At 44.9% G+C, this 13,623-nt stretch overlaps 1 protein-coding gene across 1 annotated transcript in view; it reads right to left on the bottom strand.

Moving 5' to 3' along the window:
- The window catches only part of PGBD5 (piggyBac transposable element derived 5), a 69,092-nt gene extending 56,832 nt beyond the window's left edge, over positions 1–12,260 (bottom strand). The window contains exon 1 of the mRNA XM_083732446.1: positions 11,552–12,260. Within this exon, the coding sequence (XP_083588572.1) occupies positions 11,552–12,230 (679 nt within the window). The 5' untranslated portion in view covers positions 12,231–12,260. The remainder of the gene's footprint in view (positions 1–11,551) is intronic.
- Positions 12,261–13,623: the final 1,363 nt, after the last annotated feature.

Raw genomic sequence — 13,623 nt, 5'->3', positions numbered from 1 at the left:
TCTTAGTAAAGGGGGGTTGTATCGTTCTCTGGGACGGTTCCCATCCTTTTCAAAGGAGGCTTAGCACATAGGATTTCCCAGTGAGCTGTACACAAAAGGTTTTCAGTAATCTAGCAGTTTGCAGGTGACGTTTCCTAGAAATGTAAGTCAAAAACACCTTCCAGTGAAGGCAGATGTGCTCTGGGGTCTTCAGAGGTCTTTAAGAAACTTGGGCTGTCATTTCAGACCAGGGCTAGAAGTGGACACAGAGGTAACCTAAGATTTGATGTGGTTTTGACAGCAGCACTGATTATAAATGGTGGTTTTTATTTCATTTTTAGCAAGGATGCACGAGATAAACTTAACACAGGCTACCATGGAAATGCCATTTTATTTTTCATTCCCTATTTCAGTAATACAGTGGTACCTCTGGTTAAGTACTTAATTCGTTCCGGAGGTCCGTTCTTAACTTGAAACTGTTCTTAACCTGAAGCACCACTTTAGCTAATGGGGCCTCCTGTTGCTGCTGCGCCGCCGGAGCACGATTTCTGTTCTCATCCTGAAGCAAAGTTCTTAACCTCAAGCACTATTTTTGGGTTAGCGGAGTCTGTAACCTGAAGTGTATGTAACCTGAAGCGTATGTAACCCAAGGTACCACTGTACACTATTACCGAAATAGCCTCAAAAGTAAACAAGTATACTCTTAACTTGCATGCTTAATGTAATTATTAATCAACCAATGTTTTGCAGTGCAATCACATACATGTCTACTCAGACGTAAGGCCAATTGGATTCAATAGGGATAACTCCTAGGTAAGTGGGAAGAGGAATGCAGCCTTAGTGGGTTAATCAACTAAGACTGGAATCCTATACCCACGTACCTGTGAATAAGCCCCACTGAACTCCATGGGACTTCTGCACAGACATACTTAGGATACACTTTGTTCCCTGTAAGCTAACAAATGCTTGCAGCCCTAATTAAAAGCAAAGGGAAGTGGTCACGTAACCGCAGCCTTTGTTAGAACTCCCGATCAATTGGTCACAACCAAGGATAGGCTAATCTGTCAACTTTGGTTTCTCTTAGTTTCTCATTGTTCCTGTTTTGGTTCTTCACATTTCCACATCAGTTTGCAAAAAAAAAAAAAAAGTCCTTATGAAAATTCAGCATGCTAGTGCAATTTTCTCCTAAAATACACATTTTTATATGCAATTTCTCCTAATATACGGATTTTTGCAAATCAATAATGCATTCTTGTATTCTCTTTTCAATAACGCATGCATTTATATACACACTAGTATGTGCATTTTAAGACAGTAATTGAATAGAGAACTGCACTGCAAAATTCTGAAAAGTGCAAATTCTGAAGGATGGCTGTTTTAATGCATTATTTATTATCATTATTATTATTAGAAAGTGCAAATCATGTAGATTCAACTTGAACTGCATCAACCTTTTCTCCTATTCTTAATTACAAATCCATTAATTCCTCCCATACCCAGAATTCCCAGGTTTACATCAGTAGCAACCCCTTGCTAAGGTTTTAAGGACTGGATCTCTCCATTGTTTTGCATTTAGTCCCACAGAGCTATTCTAGATGCTGAAATGATTGAATGGATTATCCGCAAGGGAGAAGCAGAGTGTGTTCATTCAGACTCATCCTGGATTAAACTTGGGAAGTATCTATAAGAGCATCACTCAAATGATTCATGCCTGTGTAAGTGCATATACAAATAATGAAGGGAGAATAAGGCCATGATCCTCTCCAGCATTAATAGGGTTGCAGCCCTTTCCTTCCTCCTACTGTATTATCTTTATATCCACTTATACAGCAATGGGTCCCAGTTTAATCCTGGATAAATCAGAAAGTGTTTAATCCTGGATAAATCAGAAAGTCTTTCTCTCCCTCCCAGCTACACACACTTACCTGAGAGTAAGTCCAACTCCCAGGGGCTTCAAATGAGGCTGACTTCGATATATAGGATTGTACTGTCAGTACTGCATGTGGCTTTTGCTACGTTGAATGGAAGTTGGGCTTCCATTTTGGTTCCAGTTTGGTTCTGAGTGCTTCAGTGACTGAGCTGAGGGCAAGGGGACAGAAAGCACAGAAATATGAAGGGAGAGAGCATCATTTTGCAGTTATCAGCAAGAGCCTGGGTGACAGGAACGTAGCTCATTCCTCTGTGTCGAGCAGATCTGGGCTCGTGCTTCTCCAAAGCTATTCCAGAAAAATGAAGTACTGACCGTTCTACCCCTTACAAACCTGTGTAGAACCCTCACTGCATGGATTATTATAATCACATAATGCAACCATCATGCACACCTGCGAGGCAGCCAACCGAGGAGCAGAGGGCTTGCCAGGCAGGGGAAACCTGATTGGTGGCATCAAAGAAAAAGAGATGTTTGAACTTGTAAAGAGCAAACTTGCAAGTGGGGCTGTGTACTAAGGAGAAAGAGAAGACAGCCCACCTAAAGCGTGGGGGGAGATGCAAGACAGACAATTCCATCAGCATTCAATTTATGACCATTATGTCTTTTAGAACCATTACAAAGGCAGGGGAAAACAAGCATGCTCTGTAGGAGGAAAGACAACATGCTCTTGTTAACAGCCAAACTTTGTGGGCATATTATTTAGCCACAACATTCTGAATTCAGTATCACCACCATCATCAGGTGTTAACCACAATGAACATTATTAAAATGAGATCTTTTTATTCTCCCCTCACTTCCTCCTGCTGCTGCAATTCTACCCCAATATGATAGGATCTGTTCTGTGACTCCAATGTATATACTACTTTTTCTCACTGAAAAAGACAACCCTGAAAAGACTCCTGTATCTGTATTATATCCCCTGGCACTGTGCAGATATCCTCATGCTGCTTTTCACCAGTGTCTGCTAGATGCCCATGCCTGATATCTCAAGCTTAATTTTAAAAAGTCAAATGTTTTCAAAATCCTGCTATAAGGAGCAGGACAAATACAGCAGCCTGAGAACTGAGCACTCACAGCCTGCTTTTTAAAAAAGCAAACTAACCCCCTCTATAGTGGCTACCATAACCACAAAGTTCATGCCACTATGTCAGAAACCAAGAATGTTATAGCCATTTACATGCTGCAATGAAAGTCAATGGGATTTTTAGAGTTGTGTAAAACTCAAGTGCAGATTAGGTCAAACTAGGTCCAGATCAGTCTGAAACAGACAGGGCCTCAGCAGCACTTACAAATCAGATTGGGTTGGAGGTCCATGCACAGTCTTATTGCTTACCTGTAACGGCAAAGCATTTCTGATTAAGTTAAACAGACCAGATCCCGATACTTGAGGATCCCCACTGCTTACTTCCTTTCAGTGTGAAAGCTGTCATTTATTCCCAGCATCTGGTTTCTGTTCTTTAACCAATTACAGATCCCCAAGAGAGCATGTCCTCTTATACGATGACTGCCAATTTCACCCAAGAGCCTTTGGTGAGAGACTAAGCTTTTTGAAAGCCCAGTGTGAAATATCTACTAGTTATTCCTCTCTGCAGGTTTGTTGATACTCAAAGATACTAACTACTTTTTAGAAAAATTATAATATTCTTGATAAATATTTCTTAACTAACTTCCTCTTGAAGAATTTTATAGCTGCAAAGGAAAGAACTGCCTGACCAAAAAATAAACCTGGGGGGGGGGGGTCTGTGTACTGATTTTATGCTAAAATTCCTTCATATCTCAATTGCAATAATACATGCCATCCCTTAAGAAAAACTGGTAGTACTTAAAATTTTGCAATCTCTATTCTAGAGATTATAACTAGAACAATTTTTTAAAGAAAAAGCTAAGGAGATTTATAATGTTGAAAAATCACAAGCGTTAAATAAGCAGAAAAGAGGGGGGAGACATGTTCTGTCACACTTTTGAAAAGCTTTATATAATAGAGATGGTCTAGAATTTATATTATTTATATTATCTCTCTGCTTCATTGCAATGCCTCCAACACAGCAAAAAGATTGACAGATTCACTGAGCCCAGCTGTAAGATCCTCAAGATTTTCTTCTCTGAAAGAAAAATTATCCTTTTTTAAAGGCACTTCTCTGGAAAAGGAATGACTAATGCCATTTGCATCAAGAGACTGGCTCTGTGACTAACTCTCCTAAGGATTTTTTCTTTTTGCTGAGATCTCAATGTACATTTCCTGGGCCTATGTAAAAAATAGACAACTTCGCCTGATGTTAGCATTGCAACATTTGGCTCCTATCCCACCTCCGTTGTCCTAACCCACAGAGGTCTGGTCAGGGAGGTAACATGGCCCCAGTACTGTGCTTCTTCCAAGTCCCATTGCCTTTGGAGGTGATAGCTCAGTCTGCTTTGCCAACAGAGGGTCCCAGCTTCAATCCCTGGCACTGGGGAAGGACACTAAGACCCTAGAGAGTCAACATTACTGAACTAGCTGGACCAGTGGTCCGATGTGTTTGAGATCAGGCAGCTTCCTAAATGCTGTGGCTGACTAACACACAACACAGACTGGCTCTAGACTGTGGAGCTCACTTCCTCCGGAATCCTGTTTGACACCCCCCTCCCCTTTCTGCAATTTCAGCAAACTGGAAAGATGTTTTTCCTTTTGCCAAGCTGTTGCTTTGCTTGGAGTTTTTGCTGTCCTGCTGCTGCTGTACTTTCAGGCTCCTTCTTATTTTTAGCTCTGCTTGTTTTTATTATTGCTTTGTTATCATGATATGCCCCCCCCCCTTCTAACATTAGCAGCCACTTTAGGGACCGGGGCTGACAAGTGAGGAAGCAATGTATTAGTAAATATTAATAAATATTATTTCCAGTGGGGGTGGGGCAGATATTTGTATTCACGGTGATTCTGCAAGAATGCTCTTTCATACAACCGTAGAGTTGGAAGGGACCGCATCTGGTCTAACCCCCTGCAATGCAGGAAAGTCAACTAAAGCATCCATTTTACCTTTCCTTTTACATTTTCTGGCACAGGAATATAGGAAGCCTTATACCATGCAAAACCATCTACCTCAGAATTATTTACTACGCTGAATAGCTGTGGCTCTCTGTGGCTCTCCAGTGTTTCAAATACTCGTCCTTTTCACTGACCTATCTGTAGAAGTAGGGGATTGAACCTGCGACTTTTGACACACAAAGCATTTGCTCCCCAACTCAGCTAGAGCTCCTTCCCCTATTTATTGCACTCCCTGCCCTCTGTCTGATGGGTGAGGGGGAAGTGTCCCCACATCCAAAAAGCCCTTTTCTTTTCACACACCTTGTCCCCCATTTGCTTTTGAACCTTCTAGTTTTAAAATATAAGCAGCAATACATAGGGTTTGATCTACCTAAGACTCACAGTCAATGGACCCAAGTTAGTTACATTCAGACTTTGAGTTTGATGGATGCTGGATGCAGTCCCTGGTCTTCCTCTCAAATGTCCTTTTCACATGTAATTTTCCCCCGTGACAAAATTGGTTCTCTGTATGTGTTGCCCACAGCTTCCCCCTCTCAGAAATGTTTCTGAAACATTTGCATCATCCCCCATATTAGATAAATTGTCACGAACAGGATGCTTCCCAGCTCCTGTTGGCTTTTCCTTAAGAATCTTCATCCTTAGCTTGCATTTCCCGTCCAGAAAATAAGATTTCAAACCTACAACTGCTTAAAGGCAGAAGTAGCAAGAATCTGTCTTCTTATCTTGATTCCAGCTTCCATGCCGATTTTAAAAAGAGATATTCATCCTTTGCAGAACAAAGGTCTACATTTTGTTTAGGTTCTAGATTCAAACCAGCAGTTTGCTACCACTAGCATATGGCAGCCCAGAAGGTTTCCCAAGAGGGAAAGCAGCTCTCAGGCTGAAAAGGGTCTTTTGCTCCTGATCTAGTCCAGCATCCTTCTTCCCACAGTGGCCAGCCAGACACCTCCACAAAGCCCACAAAGCCTGCTAGGAGGCAACAGTCCCTCTCCCGCTGATATTCAGCCAAAAACTATCCCCACGTCTGGAGGTTCCAGTTAGCTGTCAGAACTAGAAGCAGCCGATAGCCTTATCCTCCATTGAATTTGCCTAATCCCATCTTAAAACCCGGCCATAGGTCCACCACCACATCATATGGCAGAGAATTCCATCAATTAAAACACATGTGGTACAAAGTAGCACTTCATCTTGTCTGTCCTATAGTCGCCTGCCAAGCATTTTCAATTTTGGGCACTGTGTTGTAGCAAGCAGGTCAGCCTCTTACTCCATCCATCTGGCCCAGGACTGTCTATTCTGATTGGCAGAGGCTCTCCAGGGTCTCCAGCACTGGTTTTTCCTGTCACTTGCTACCTGGTTCTTTTAAGTAGAGATGCTAGGAATTAAATCTAGGACCTTCTTTATGGAAAGGATAAGCTCAAACCCATTTGTTGCTCTCCCTTGTCAGTCCCCCTGCAATGGAGTGGCGGGGGCAAGGGCCTTATTCCAAAAGCCAAGCTTTACTGCATGTTTGGAAATTTCCCTCCCATCAGCATCATCAGGGACCTTCTGGCTCCAGCCATTTTACTGCCCAGCACCTCCATATGCCAGCAACCAACTTTTATTAACAGGAAGGATAATAATATTCACTCCAACAGAAACACTGATCTGGCAGAGGCAACACGTACCTTAGATTGGGCAGGAGTCTCTCATCTTACTGTGCTTCCCTCCACCTCCTCCAAATCTGCTCTAGGATTGCAAGACCCCCATATCAGTAGTTGCAGGGGGGAGAGAAAAGATGAGATCTGATAGAACAATCTCCTTGGTGCTACGTTGAAGTCCACTCTTTATTTTTAACTCACAAGCTAATGGATTATGGAACGAAAGTATCACACAAGGTAGACTGTGATTTTCCCAACCCTACTCTATGAAGCAGTCTCATGTTCTTAAATGGATTTATTCTTAAGTGAGTGTTTTGAGATCAGCAATCTAAGATGGCTGTACAAAATATTGAGACAAAATAGATCTTGGCAACTATTAGATTGCTGAAGTTTTTTAGTCACGTGGTCCAGAGTATATATTTGTCTGACTTCTAGAGCTCAGGTGTATTGCAAAGTCAGTGTCTCTTCCCTGCAAAATTCTTCTCCAGCTCAGGATGTGAAAAGAGTTAAATGTACGACTAGGGGCCAGACTGTCTTACAGCTAAATGTACAAAAATTGAAAACGTTCATCTTTTGTTATTCAAGACTAGGACACTAAATCACAGCATCAGTGGAGCCACTAAGGGGTGAATTTTAGAGCTCTGGGATCCCTGAGTTATTGGCCCATTGTCTTGGGAGAAAATGAGCTGTTCAATCTTTGAACCTGCCTGATGTATCACAGGGAAGCTCCCCAACCAGAGTGAGTTAAAGCCTGGGACTTTAGGTTCCATCTATACTGGCTTTGTAAATCTCCCCTCTCCCCTGAGATAGCTCAAGTCACTGTAGACCTGGGAGCATAACTAGGGCAGAGGTCTTACCAAACACATGGGCTAAATACAAGAAGTGTACAAAGTATATCAAGCTAGTCTTGTCTTCCTTTCAGCTCATGTGGCTCAAGAATATTCCCTGAGCTTGATCAAATAGTTTGTCAATTTTGGTTTCTCATTTTTTCACCCAAGTATAATGCATTTGTTATTTTCACTAATGTATTTATTTTTATGCATGTGCTAACTTAGTATATGCATACAGTGGTACCTCAGGTTACAGATGCTTCAAGTTACAGACGCTTCAGATTACAGACTCCACTAACCCAGAAATAGTACCTCGGGTTAAGAACTTTGCTTCAGGATGGGAAGAGAAATCACGTGGTGGCGGCACAGTGGCAGCAGGAGGCCCCATTAGCTAAAGTAGTACCTCAAGTTAAGAACAGTTTCAGGTTACATATGTAACTTATATATGTAATATATGAATGTATGTATGTTTACTAAAAATTAATTAATAAAAATTATTCTGGGGGGGGGGGGAGAGAAAGAACAGTTTCAGGTTAAGAACGGACCTCCGGAAGAAATTAAGTTCTTAACACGAGGTACCACTGTATTTTGTACACATAACCTGGCTGGAAAGTTGCCCTCCAAATTCAGCAGAGTGCAAATTTTGAAGGATAGCTATGTTTTTTGGTTTGTGTAGTTATGGAAAGAATGAATTAGGCAGGTTCACTTCAAATGCAAACTGAATCAAAATTCCCCCTCCATCCCTATAGTCAAACAAGCTCAGGGACCACAGCCTTTCCAGAGCTACGCCTTGTGCCAGTAGCTCAGGTATTATGCAAATCCTTGGAGCCTCTAAAAATAAAATAATCATCCTTTGGGGTGGTCTTTCTTGTTTCTTTTATTTGCTTTGTTGTTGTTTTTTACACATTTCTATCTATAGTATCCAGGGCCAGTAAATTAAAAAAAAAGGAAACTGAAAAAGCGAAAGAGAAGAAAATACATAAAGGATTGGGTGGAGAAAATAAGAAGCAATAAAAAAACACATAAGAGAAGCTCTAACAAGAAGTAAAATAACTTGGTTTAAATATATACAACTGGAGGAATGGACAAAGAAGTGGTTAAGGGAAAACAAGAACTGCAAAGAATATACAAAATATGAAAAAAAAAATTATTAAAAGGGGAGGTAAAGAAGAAAATAGTTATAAAAGGTATTTACACCAATCAGATTAAATCAAATAAATAAGGCATATTCGGTGTTACATTGGAGGGGATGTTCACATGTGGTGGGGGTGTAAATATAGTATCCAGGGCTTAAACGAACTGAGAAACCAACATACAATTTTGAGAACCAATTGAAGAAATTACGAGCTAGACAAGAAGTCTCTGAAAACAAACGAACTCCCCCACCACACATACACAGATAAATAATTCCAAAACAATCCCAACGGGAGCAACACCCACTCCTACTTGCTAAACAGCTGTTGTCAACTTCTGCTCACATTGTCCAGTTCTTACAATTCAGTGCAGTGAATGCATCCAGTATAGTGGTGGGATTCTTCATTAAGAAAATGCTAAATGCTACAATATAATTTTAACCAGGTTACATCCAACATTCACCAACTTTGAATTTCCTAGTCAGACTCATTAGGAGTCCCATCTGACACAGTCATTAATCCACAACTCATAAATGTCTACCTAGACCAAGGATTAAGAACCTGTGGCTCTTCAGATGTTGTTGGATTCCATCTTTCATGAGCCCCAGCCAATGGCCAGAGATGGTGGGCGCTAAAGACCATCAACTTCAGGAGTGTCACAGGTCTGGACATTGATTCTATGATTCTGCAGACTAGATGACAGCAAATAGATACAATATGTGCTTCATGAGAAACGCACCCCTCCCACTCACTGCAGAATGTCAGAGAGCCCTGCATCATGTGCTTTGTTGTTCAGAAGTATCCTTAGGGCCGATTCACACTTGCACCTTTATCACTTAGAACTTGTCACCCACTGGCTCTTGGTAGAACCGTCTCTATGGGCAAAAATTACTGCATTTGAGCAACACAAATGCAGATTCTCACATGCACAATGTATTACCATTTTTTACAGTCAAGTCATCACTTGCTGTTGCAGTCACCGAGTGGTGAACATTCATTTGTGAACTCTCCTGGAATCATCCAAGGAGAAGGGCTTATGATCCTGCTAATCCAATTCCTATCCCTCCTGGGATCTCAGGAGAGAAAGGGTCAAGGCAAAGACCATCTCAGAAGACCACCTCCAGCCAGAACATCTCAAAAGATCACCTCCAGCTAGACTTACCACCACCTGCCACCAACTGCCCCAGAGGATGAATTCCAAAAACTTATTAACATGTTTAATGTGTTGATATTGATTATTGCTTTTAAAAATGTAATTTAAATGCTACTTGTAAGCCAACTTGAAAGGATTTGTATCCTAAAAGGTGGGATATAAACCATTCTCATAAATAATCATAAACAAGACGCAGTTGTCATTTTCCAAAAGTAGCAAAGCCCTGCCTGCCAGTGACTAAGCTTTCAAAGCTTCTGACTGGCATGTAGATCTACACCTAGTTAAAGTGATATCCAAAGAAAACTTAGGAACCTCTGTGCATCCATTCCTGAAAGCCACCTCACTCCTTTCTCCTCCTGCGCAGCTGGTTTCCCAGGCCCCAGCCTCAGAAAAGCTTGTTCCCCTAATGACTAACAGGCATGATGAAGAGGAGTCTGCCCTACAAGCTCGTCTTTTAATGAGGCCAGGATGCAGCCAGACATTCAGGGCTGGGCTGTCGCACTAGCTCTGGGGATCTTGCAGCTCATTTATGTCTGCTGACCCACTCCTTACAAGATGCAGTGAGACGGCTTGGCTCAGCAGCTGAACATCCAAGGCTTCCTTGTTGCCAGTCAGGTTAGAGAGGGACTCTCTCAAGCAGAAATTTCCAAAATGCTCTGTTATTAGAAAGGATGACCCTTTTACTGCACAGGGTGGTCCCCTTTTCAGGAACACACTTCCAAGGTGCTTTGTTTTTGAATCTCCTCAGCTCCCTCAAACTCTACAGATCAGACCACACGGCCAGTTCAGAAACTGGAAAATGTGATGGATCTGAGACTTTTTGAGGCTTTGCCCTCTAAACAGATGGAGTGGGATGGAGCCTGGCTTAGTTCCCTTATTTTTATTAGTAGTCATTATGATTTCCTCTCGATACAAGGTCCCAGGGCAGGTTACAACAATGTCAAAATACAACACCATAAAAACCAGTTTCCCACTCCCCTTTTATATTTTATTTATAATTTATATTTATAATTTATATTTTATTAAAGAGAACAATAATGGGGAGGGACCTCAGCTGAGTGGTAGAGCATTCGCCTTGCATGCAGAATGCCCCAGGTAGAGCTGAGAAAGCCACTGTTTGAAACCCCCAGCAGCCGCTGCCAGTCTGTGTGGACAGTACTGAACTAGCTGGATCAACTAGCTCTAACCTGCTCTAAGGCAGCTTCCTCTGCTTCCCGGAGAGCGATGCGCCTTTTCCGCATCTCCTCTCCTCTGGGCAGATCTAGGCAGCAGCGGTGACTGCAGTCTGGCACTGGCGAGATCAGCTTCCTTCCTCCTCTCCTTCGAGCTCGCACAGAAGATGGCTCTGCTCAGGCAGGGTCGCCCCGCTTCATAAGGGGGTCCTTTCCCCACCACCCCACAATGTGGAAGAGTCACTCGATAGAAGAGCATCGCCGTTATTCATTTATAAAACGCACAAATCTCTTGACACTTTCCTGGCTAGGCACAGCAGCAGCACGGATGCAACAGGGGACCATCCCATTACAGATCGAGGCACACTTTCGACTGTGCCGCCGTCTTTGGGAATTAAGCGGGGCGCTCCTCGCAAGAAGAACCGGCCAACAGGGCGAGGAGGAAGCCATGCACCTACCTGTGAGCCCATCCAGATGTGCTCTTCCCTAAGTTCGCGGGTCTTTCCCTTTCCAGGGGCTGCGCCTTCCCCGCACCACCCAGTAACTCCCCACTTCTCCCCACCGCACTTTACAGAATCCTCGGAACGAGGGGGAAGGGTTGCTATTCCCCCCACGCGCACACTTAGAGACCCAGGCATTTCGAGTCACCTAAGCTCCCCCACCGTCTCTCTCTCACACACACACCCGAGCCGATTTACCGCTGCTATCCTTGAAGGAAGGGGTCGCGGTGTTTCTCAGGCTCTGGCTCCAGCCCCTCTTCTCATCCTCCACCTCCTCCTCTTCCACCTTCTCTTCTTCCTCCTGCTGCTGCTCCAGGGAAGCCGGGCAAGCCGCTTCCGAGCCACCGGGCACTTGCTGCTGCTTCTGCTCAGCCGCTGGCTTGGCTCCGCGTCTCGCCGCCGTCCTTCCCCGCTGGCTGCGTCCTCCGTCCGGGGCTTCGCGCTCCTCGTCGGCGTCCTCGTCGGAGGCGGAGCGCGACTCGGCCGTGGTGCTGTAGAAAGGGTTGCCGCCGCTGCTGTCCTGGCCCGACTCGCCGAAGACGTCGTCGGAGATCTGCAGGCTCTCGTAGCGGCAGCGGGCCGCCTCCAGCAGCGAGAGCGCCTTCAGCCTCTGGCCGCCGCCGCCCTCCGCCATCATCTCGCCCGCCGGCGCCAGCAGCAGCCCCCGCTCGGCCGGGTCGTCCGGCCGCAGGCAGCAGCCCAGCAGCAGCAGCGGCTCGGTCACCGAAGGAGGCAGGCAGGCTGCGGGAGCAGCAGCACAGCCGCTTTCTCCTCCTCCACCGCCTCCACCGCCTCGGAGCCCAGCCTCCCGTTCTCCCCGGCACAACCCGCCCCTGTGTGTGTGCAGAGCCATGGGTGGAAGCAGCCAGCTCAACATCTCTCCCTGTGCCTCATCGAGCCAATTGTAGCTGCAGTCCTGAAGCGGGAGGTGGGGTTTTATGCGCGCTCCGGACGCCCGGAGCCCGCCCCTTCCCCGCCCCCGAAAGGGGACGGTCTCCGCCGCTTAAAACCACAGGCTTGCCTGGCAGGAAGGCGAGAGAGCGGCTGCTGCGCACAGAGCAACCGCCCAGCCGGACGAGACGCCAAACGCCTCGCGGAGCCCCTCTGCGCAGCTCCGGCTTGTGGAGCTGTCCAGCGGCGCTGGTGCTGAAACCCCACCAGCCTCTGGACTCCGTCCCCCAGAAGTCTGGAATGAGTGAGTTCAAGGCAGGGCGAGCGAGATCAAGCCGCCTCTCCACTCGCAACAACAAACCGATGTGGCACATGGTCTGAAAGGAAAGTCGGCAAGCAGCAGGACCCAGCAGGACTGGTCGGCTGACCGGAGCCGGAAAAGAATTGGGGAAAGTGGGGAGGGGGAGAATTGCACGCCTTTCTGCACAAACCTGGGACATGACAATCGGCTGGCCATAATAAGCATCCTGTCACATACCCTTCATCGCAAATAGCATCTGCAAGCACGCTTGTTGCACTCAACTGTGATGAAGGTCTTCGAGTCGCTTTCATGTCGGAGAAAATTGGAGTGGCACTAATACATCCTAAGAGCGCACTTTAGAGCATCTGGGAAAGACTGCAAAGAGGGGAAGAGTCGCTGCTCATCTGCAGCTCTGGAAGGTGGGGACCAAAGTATTGGGAAGTCAGACTTGTTTTCGAAATAGCTGAGACATACAATGATCTCGATCGTTCCCATGCCAGCATTGCTTCAGCAACTGGAAAGGAGAATGTTGGTTCTCTGGACATACCTAGCCCAGTAGCTGACACTTGTTTTGCTGACCTCAGATTTCTAACATTACTAAAGGTGCATGGCGAAGCCACCCGGGGAAGGTCTTGAGACTTGTTTTGTTTTATTTAAAGTATTTGCACAATTACTAATAAAAAAACAATGTTGACTATAATAAAACAGGATAGAATATGAAACCTCCCATAAAACTCACGACATTGATAAAACCATAAATACTAAAAGCACATCCAGCCCAAAGATAAAACAAACAACTTACTGGAATCTGTTGCAATGTCAGTTTGCCTCCTGGGATTTATAGGCCTCCCAAGACCTGGATATGCCATGATGCCACATGCCCACAGCTGCACTATGTGTACACAGGGAAGCCAGTATTTGGGGCCTCTGCACAGTTCACCTCAGGGCAGGGAAGGCTGCTACCTCCCAAGGTCATTTCCCAGAGCAGGGAGGCCCTTATCTGTGAAGTGCAACTCATGGCCTGCCCAGATGCCTCTAGGCACCATCATGTACCACTTAAGTATAAAATAAAAGTGCA

The sequence above is a fragment of the Podarcis gaigeae genome (genome assembly GCF_964106915.1).
Source record: "Podarcis gaigeae genome assembly, chromosome: 3".
Lineage (NCBI taxonomy): Eukaryota > Metazoa > Chordata > Lepidosauria > Squamata > Lacertidae > Podarcis > Podarcis gaigeae.
Note: the sequence above shows the minus strand (reverse complement) of the source record. Positions and strands in the feature narration are given on the sequence as shown.